Source organism: Emiliania huxleyi, assembly GCF_000372725.1.
Source record: "Emiliania huxleyi CCMP1516 chromosome Unknown EMIHUscaffold_15, whole genome shotgun sequence".
Taxonomy (NCBI): Eukaryota; Haptophyta; order Isochrysidales; family Noelaerhabdaceae; genus Emiliania; species Emiliania huxleyi.
The window spans coordinates 895,338-903,687 of NW_005201092.1; the positions used below are offsets into that span (position 1 = coordinate 895,338).

General features: G+C 66.5%; 2 protein-coding genes across 2 annotated transcripts in view; both read right to left on the reverse strand.

Moving 5' to 3' along the window:
• The window catches only part of EMIHUDRAFT_462569 (alanyl-tRNA synthetase), a gene marked incomplete at its 3' end in the record, with an annotated part of 5,020 nt that extends 2,231 nt beyond the window's left edge, over positions 1–2,789 (reverse strand). The window contains exons 1-9 of the mRNA XM_005786709.1: positions 2,780–2,789; positions 2,282–2,542; positions 2,041–2,211; positions 1,602–1,889; positions 1,524–1,562; positions 1,195–1,332; positions 796–1,119; positions 438–698; positions 173–399 (exon numbers count right to left, since the gene is read on the reverse strand). Coding sequence (XP_005786766.1) covers positions 173–399; positions 438–698; positions 796–1,119; positions 1,195–1,332; positions 1,524–1,562; positions 1,602–1,889; positions 2,041–2,211; positions 2,282–2,506 — 1,673 coding nt within the window. The 5' untranslated portion in view covers positions 2,507–2,542; positions 2,780–2,789. The remainder of the gene's footprint in view (positions 1–172; positions 400–437; positions 699–795; positions 1,120–1,194; positions 1,333–1,523; positions 1,563–1,601; positions 1,890–2,040; positions 2,212–2,281; positions 2,543–2,779) is intronic.
• Positions 2,790–6,874: 4,085 nt separating this feature from the next.
• EMIHUDRAFT_202082 (hypothetical protein) lies at positions 6,875–7,573 on the reverse strand (the record flags this gene model as incomplete). The annotated part of the gene is made up of 2 exons (XM_005786710.1): positions 6,875–6,905; positions 7,053–7,573. 2 exons carry the CDS (start codon positions 7,571–7,573, stop codon positions 6,875–6,877), a joined length of 552 nt encoding a protein of 183 aa, XP_005786767.1.
• Between the last annotated feature and the right edge of the window lie 777 nt (positions 7,574–8,350).

Sequence of the window (8,350 nt, forward strand, 5' to 3'; positions counted from 1 at the left end):
CAAACGGCGGGGCGGCGGGCGGCGGCGACAGGGGGTGAGAGGAGTGGCGGGGCTCTGCGCTGCCCGCGCCTGCGAGAAGAAGGACGAGCGGTCGAGCACGACGCCGAGCGTCTCGCCTGCAGGCGCGGGCGCGAGAGACGTGGAGGGAGCGGCGGGGGGGAGGGGCGAGCACCGCCACGCAGCATGCTCGCCGCCGCCAGCCTCCGCGGCGTCGACGAAGCCGCCCGCGCCGTAGATGGCGCGCACCGTCGCCCGCGCGTCCGCCCCAAGGTCGAACTTGAAGGAGTCGTCCGTGAAGGCCACCCCCTCGTCGGCCAGCCGCGCCGTCTGCTCAGGCCCGAGGGTGAGCAGCGCGCCGTCGCCTTTGGAGGCGGCGGCCGCCGCCGCCGAGCGCGCCTTCTGCTCCTCCATCGCCGCCTATCCTCACGCAAGCCCACTCGTGCCTTGGCTGCGGGTGCATGCCGCGCCTCCTCCTCCCCCGCCTGGAAGCCGGAGACGTCCACCGCCAGGCCAGCCTCGCGCGCCATCAGCTCGGTCAGGTCGAGGGGGAAGCCCATCGAGTCGTAGAGGAAGAAGGCGGACGCGCCGTCAAAGCCCCCTCCCCCGGCCTGCTTGATTGCTTCGGCGCGCGAGTTGAACTCTTTGATGCCGCGAGAGAGCATCGAGGAGAAGGCCGCCTCCTCGTCCGCGATCACGGCCTGTGGGGGGGGGGGAGGCGGAGAGAGAGTGCCTCGGAGGTGCCTCGGAGGTGCCTCGGAGGTGCCTCGGAGGTGTCTCGGAGGTGTGTTTGACCACCTGCACGTGGTCCTGCTGCTCTGCGAGCTCGGGGAAGGCGGCGGAGAGCGAGCCCACCGCGGCGGGCACCAGCTTGGTGAAGAAGCCCTCCTCCGCACCAAGCATCTGGCGGCCGTACCGCACAGCGCGGCGCAGGATGCGGCGGAGGACGTAGCCGCGCCCCTCGTTGGAGGGGAGGGCGCCGTCGGCGATGGCGGTGGAGAGGGTCCGGATGTGGTCTGCGACGACACGGTACGCCGTATCGCGGCCGACGGCTGTGCCAGGCAGCACCGCGGAGGCGTCGGCGGCGAGGGCGCCTCCGTACGGCTCGGCGCCGGTGACGGCCTGCGGGACAAGTCTCGGAAAGGTCATGGACGTGTGTGCCGGACACGTCCGTGCTGCTCGGAGTGCGGTGGCGGCCTCGATCTCCGCAAAGATGGGGGCGAAGACGTCGGTGTCGTAGTTGGAGCGCACGTCTTGCAGGATGGAGACGAGCCGCTCGAAGCCCATGCCCGTGTCGACCGACTTTGCGGGCAGAGGGCGGAGCAGCCCGCCCGCCTACGCCATGACACGCACCCGAGTCCGTGCGCGACTTGCGAACTGCTGTGTGGTGACTGCAGTCGCGGCATCGCGCGGTGCAGTGCGGTGGTCCGCTCGGGTGGGAGGCGGGGTACAGTGGGTGCGTGTCGTCCTCTTCCTCTAGGCGCGGGCGCCTCGCGGTTGAACTGCATAAAGACCAAGTTCCACACCTCGAGCACGTCCGGGTCGTCCATGTTGACGAGGTGCGCCTATTCACAGCAGGAAGTGTGAAGAGACGCTGCTCACACCTCCCAGCCGTCCATGTTGACGAGGTGCGCCGCGTCTCTCCCTCCGATCCGGTCATAGTGCAGCTCGCTGCAAGGCCCGCAAGGGCCGACGTCCCCCATCTCCCAAAAGTTGTCCTTTGCATTGCCAGGCAGCACCCGCTCCTCCGGGAGGTAGCGCAGCCAGAGCTGGCGCGCCTCCTCGTCCGGTGCCAGGCCGAGGCCCTCGTCGCCCTCGAAGTAGGTTGCGTAGAAGCGGTCGGGAGGGAGGCCGTACACTTGCGTCAGCAGCTCCCACGCCCAGTCGATCGCCTAGTCTCGCGCAATCTCGCGTCATCTCGCGTCATCTCGCGTGGTCCGCAGCCCCTTATCGCCGGCCCGATCGCCTCCTCCTTGAGTAGTCGCCGAAGCTCCAGCTGCCGAGCATCTCGAAGAAGGTGTGGTGGTACGTGTCCATCCCCACGTCCTCCAGGTCGTTGTGCTTCCCGCCCGCCCGGATGCACTTTTGAGAGTTGGTCGCCCGCTTGAGCTTGGCGAGAGCGCTGCCGGGCGCCGCCTGGCCGACAAACAGCGGCTTGAACTGGTTCATGCCCGCGTTGGCGAAGAGGAGCGTCGGGTCGTCGTACGGGACGACCTATGGCACATGTCCGCGACACGTCCTGGACGTGCCCTGGACGTGGTACCATCGCCGTACACGGGACGACCGGCGACGACGCGACCGGCGAGTGCTGCTTTGCCTCGAAGAAGGAGACGAACTGCGACCGCACTTTGTCGGCCGGCCACGCCGCCGCGTCGCGCGCGCTCATGCAGGCGTGCCAGCGCGAGGAGCCGCCGCACGCGGCGATGGAGCCGCGCCTCGCCACGGTGGCGGGCGGACGAGCCAGCGCGGCCGCCGTGAGCACCGGAGAGAAGGCACGCAACGCCAGCATGTCAGCTCGTTTACAGCTCAGCCTTCGCCTCGTCGCCTGTGCATGGCGGTGTGGCCGGGTGAGCACCGCAAAGGCCGTATCTCCATCTTTCTTGGCCCAGTCGGAGAGTACGTGCTGCGTGTGCGGGCGCGGCAAGCGTCTCAGCCGAGCGTTGAGAGCCGAGACTCGACGCATCAACGCAGAAGGATCGCTGGTGAGTAGTGTCATGGGATCAGGGGTGTAATCACGGCGGACGTGCGGCGTGGCGCTTGTCGCAGGTGCCGCTTGGCGCACCGTGGCGCTCCGGCCAGCTCCTGGAAGCTCGCACCGCACGTGAAGCTGCCGGCAAAGCTCCGCAAAATAAAGAATTCGAGGTCTGATTTGTCTGTTTTCTTTCTTTCTTTCTTTCTTTTACGCCCTAGAGGTGCCAGGACACAGTGGACCATCGATGCATGTTGCAACCTTCCGTCCACTCTCGGATACGTTCGCAGGTGCCAAATAGGCACGTGCGGCAACACAGAGCCTGCTGGCACCCTTTCGCCCTTCTCATCACTGCCCCGGCGCCCACGCCTCGATCTTCTTGGGCAGCAGCTGGTTCGACAGGTCATCTCCGTGGCCTAGACAGCCGCGTTCACCCACGCCCCAGGTAAAGACGGCGCCGTCGGCGGTGATGGCGAGGCTGTGGTCCTCTCCCGCCGAGACAGCGATGACACGCTGGCCAGCAAAGGCCTCGACCTTCTTGGGCAGCAGCTGGTGCTGCTCGCCGCCGTGGCCCAGCTTGCCGCAGCCTCCGTGGCCCCAGCTCCAGAGGGCGCCGTTGGCGGTGAGGGCGAGGCTGTGGAAGGGCCCAGCCGACACAGCGATGACGCGCTGCCCAGCCAACGCCTCGATCTTCTTCGGCAGCAGCTGGCGTTGCACGTCGCCGTGGCCCAGCTTGCCCTCGCGTCCACTGCCCCAGCTCCAAACAGCGCCGTGGCGGCGAGGGCGAGGTTGTGGATAGGCCCAGCCGACACAGCGACGGCCCCTCGGCATCGATGAAGAGGCTGTGCTGACCGCCTGCGGCCGCCCTCACCGGCGGGTTGGACTCGCGCAGCAAGGCCGAGTAGCACAGCCACCGCACGGCGCAGCTCTCGCCCTCTGGCTGCGCCGGCAGCTCGAAGCCGCGCTCTCGCGCCCACAAGCGGATGCCCTCCAGCGCAAGCGAGGCGTGGAAGAGCAGCGAGACGGCCGCGACGCGAGCGATGTCGGCGGGGTCGCAGCGGGAGAGGGCGCGCAAGAGGAGGTCCGTGGGGAGGTCGAGGAGGCGGGCGGGCGGCGGCGTGTCTGGCGAGGGCGCGGCGGAGGAGGCGGAGCTGAGGCGGCGCAAGCTGCGGCGCGGCGGGGCAGACATCGCGAGGAAAAGAAATCTCCACCGCAAAAAGAAATTCGGAAAGGTCGGCGCCCCGACGACATTTCGCCCGCCAAAACCAATCAATGTCCACGGAGGCACTCGTCGGTCACGCATTGGCACGCACCGATGAGGTCGAGCGCCAGATTGCCGCGCAGGGTGCGTTGACGCAGCAGGAGCTGCGAGAAGGGGACGCCGCGCACCGACGACTCCCTCTCGCGCACCGACTCCCTCTCCCTCACCTCTGACACACGCAGTGTCTCCACCTGGCCCGCCAGCGCGCATTCTGCGTCCGCCCCCTGCGCCTCCACCTCCCCCGCCGGCCTGGCACTGCCCTTGGCGCTGCCCTTGCTGCCACTCGCGCCCTTCTTCTTGCCACCCTTGCCCTTCCTCTGCGCCTTCTTGCTGTCGGCCCGCTGCGCAGCATCCTCCTCGGCGAGCAAGGAGGCGGCTGCTGCGGCCGCTGCCGCCTCCGCCGCCTCCGCCGCCTCTGCTGCCTCGGCGGCCGCATGCTCCTCGAGGGCGCGCACACACTCGGAGTGGCCGTTTTCCTTGGCCTCCTGCAGCGCGGTCTTGCCCGTCGCAGTGACCAGCGTCATATCTGCGCCCGCGCGCAGCAGCTGACGCACGACGGCGGCATAGCCGAAGTGGGCCGCGTCAGTCAGCGCGGTTTTGCAAAGGTCAGTCTCCGCGCCGTGTCGGAGCAGCGCGCCGATCACATTCTCGTGGCCGTAGCCGGCGGCGTATCTCAGCGCGGTGTCACCGTCGTTGTCCCGTTGGTTGACCCCAGCGCCGTGCCGGATCAGCAACTCGACCAGCCGCTCGTCGCCGCTCGCGGCGGTCGACATCAGCGGAGTCCTGCCGTCGTCGCGACCTCGCTGGTTGATCTCCGCGCTGTGACGCAATGCCAGCTCGACCAGCTTCTCGCGGCCGTTGCAGGCGGCGAGACCCACCGCGGTGTCGCCGAGGCTGTTCTGCAACGAGACATCCGCGCCGCGCTGCAGCAACGTCTCAGCCAGCCCCTCGTGGCCCTTGAGCATTGCGATCAGCAGCAGCGTCATGCCGGTCACACGAGTGCCGTCCGAAAAGAGGTACTCGAATGTCGCGTCGACCCGCCCGCCGCCGTCGAGCCACGCCACCACCGCCTCCTCATTGCCATCCTCAACCGCGTCCACGACCTTCTCTGGCACCGCGCCGCCCTCGTCGCCCGAAGCAGAGGCCGCGGTGCTGGCGCCCGCCGCCGCCTCGCCTGCAGTCGCGCCGCCCGCCAGTGCATCGCCCGCCTCGGCCAATGGCGGCGCCTTGCTGCGGTCCGCTGCAACCTCCCCGAGATACGTCCTAAAGGCCTCGACGCACTCGGTGTGGCCCTTCGCCTTGGCAAGAAGCAGCGCCGTCCCGCCGCCCGCATTGCGCAGCTTCATGTCCGCCCCCGCCCGCAGCAAGCGGAGCACGCCGGCGGGGCAGTCGGCGATGGCGGCGAACATCAGCGCGGTGTTGCCGACGCTGTCCTTCTTGTTCACCTCCGCGCCGCGCTGCAGCAGCAATTCGACGAGCTGCTCGTGCCCGTTCGCTGCGGCGAGCTGTAGCAGCGTGCAGCCACTCACACCCTGCCAGACACACGTCACGTGGACCTGCCCGCCGCGATCGAGCCACGCCCGCACCGCCGCCTCATCGCCTCGCCGCGTCGCTAGCCGGACCTCGTCAGGAAGCACCGGCGCGCCTGTTTCGATGCGAATTTTAAATCGATCGATCGCCGTGAAGGAGCCGTGGATGAGCTTGCCCCACGCGAGAGTGTGCGGGAGTTTGCCGCCGTGCGGCTCGGTGCAGAAGAAGTTCCGGCCGGCCGAGACCATGTCCTCGTGCGTGATGGCCCACCGGTTCCCCGCTGCCGTTGGCATCGAGTACAGGACGTATCGAGTACAGGCCGAGACGATCGTCCCAGAGCCGCCGGTCATAATCCAGGTCGGCTCGCCGTTCTCGACCCGAATGTGCGGCACATACCGGCCCGAACATCCGGACGGGCCCTCGGACTGGGTGATGGACTCTACGATCAAAACCGGACGAAAGGTCGCGGCACTGGCGCCCGCCGCCGCCGCGCCGGAGGCAAGAGAGGCTGCGGCACTGGCGCCCGCCGCCACCGCGCCGGAGGCAGGAGAGGCTGCGGCACTGGCGTCCGCCGCCGCCGCGCCTGCAGGTGCGCCGCGCGCAGCGGGCCCAACCCCCGCCTGCGACTTGCGCTGCTGCCGCCGCCGGAGCCGCTCGACCGTCCGCTGCCGAGGGCACGCGCTCTTCTGCTCATTGAGCACAACGAGCTCCGCCTCGAGATCGGCTTTCTTCCTCCTCTGCTCCTGAATTATGGCCCGCAAGGCTGCCAGCTGTGCAGCTTCGCCGCTGGCGCTCGTGCCCTCCGCCTCTCGCGCATCCACCTTGGCGTCTGCCTCTCCCTCCACAACACCCCGCCGTGCCGAGTCAGCAACTCGACCACCCGCTCGTGGCCGTTGCCAGCGGCAGCCATCAGCGCAGTGGTGCCATTGTTGTCCGGCTCATTGGCATCGGCGCCGCGCTGCAGCAGAAATTCGACCAACTGCTCCTGGCCGTTGGCGGAAGCGTACACGAGCCACGATCGCACAGCTGCCTCGTCACCCCGGCGGAGCGCGTCCACAGCCTCGCCCACAGCCTCGTCCAGAGCAGCCTCGCCCACAGCCTCGCCCACAGCCTCGCCCACAGCCTCGCCCACAGCTTCGCCCAGAGCGTTGTCGGCCATGTTTTTAGCAGGCGACAATTGGCTGGTTCGGCTACATCGCACGTAGGGGACCCGTGTCTTGCCCCTGCTACTCCCGTCCGTTGGAGCGCTTTGGCCTTTGCAGCTTGGTGGTTGGACCGACAACAAAATACCGCCCTATAACTCGACCCTATAACACACGCGAACATCAAGAATCCTATCATGCAGAACTATGAGGTGGTAGATCTGGAGCCGAGGTTCAATGCTTCCACGCGTTGGCTCAGCCCGAAGCGCGACATCGTTCCGCGTGCCTGCACTCCGACAAAGTAGTCGCCAAGGTACATATTCATGGGTGTGCAGCTCTTGCAGTGCCCATGGAACTTGGCGCGGTGTGTGTTGTCTGGCCGCCCATACCCAATGATTCACGAGGATCGTCAGGACCGATGTTGCGCGCCAACCAGTAGTCCTTGCCGTAGTCGTAGAAGAGCTCCTCGCCAACTTGGATGTCGCGCTTCGCATACAGGGCGTATGCTCGGCCGTACTTTTCGCGTGTCGTAGCCTGCGACAGATTCGCGTATTGCCCACGCGCATGGTTTATGAATCGCGTCCATGAGGCGTGCTGTCCACGCCAAGCAACTCCTTCATGCTCCATCGCCAACCAAGCTTTGTCAGTCCAACCATGCACGTTGGCCTCGTCGCCGTTCGCCAAGACCAGCCGGCCGAGCGGGTCATACGCGTCACGCCGGGCGCGATCGCCCAACATCACATAATCACGATTTTCAAGCTCTGGTAGGTCCGATGCTCTAACACTCTTGCCCTCGTAGAAGCCGACGAGTGAGCCAGCTTTGATGAAAACACTCGTGAAAGCTCCTCCGCCGCCTGTTTCGCATAGGCTCTTGCGAATGCTGACGTTGCTCTTCACCCAATCTGCAGACGCAGCGTGCGCCGCCAGCCGCTCCTTCTTGGAGCGCTTCGGCATCGTGAGGGTGGAAGCAGCACGGCCGTCGTCCCGCTCTGTTCGCTGGTCGGCCCCGGGTAAACTAAAATTACGTAAGAGCCATGTATCTACTCCGCTCAGTTGTGTAGGCGTTTTCTTTCTTTTTTCAGAGGGGGGGGGGGGGCGCAAACCCCGTCAGCTTTTTTTCGTCAGCAGTTCACCCTCGGGTATGTTCGTAAGAACTACGTACACTGATATATTGAAAATAGTGATCTAATCACCCGAATGCCACGTTTGGATCGCTTCTCATCGCAAACCCCGTAAGCAGTCCTCCTCCGGGAATGTACGTTTAAGAGCTACATACACCGCGTACCCTCCCCACTCCCGCCTCTCATATTTGTGTCACACACCACGCGGAACGCATCTCCATCGCTTCGGTGAAGGGGGTGAACCGCGCCACACACATCCTCGATCGCCGTGCAAAGCTCGCTTCCGAGCTCTCACGCCGCGCGTAGGGCCCTTAGGGGCCTAGAGAACACAAACCCCTCTCTCTTTTCTCCCAGAGCGGGTGGGACGAGGAGGGAGGAGGAGCGTGTGCCGATGGGGCTGAAGGTTGCTGGCATCCCAACTGTATGCATACATTAGCTAACACTAGGCACGTCCTATGCGCCGAGTGCGAGGCGGTGTGAAGGGAGAGAGGAGGGAGCACTACCGGGAGATGAGGAAAGGCGCGGCGGACGTGCTCAAGGCGCTACGATGGACGCCACCGAAGTCAAGGAGGCGGACACTCGCCCACACCGCAGAGTGCGAAGCCCAGGC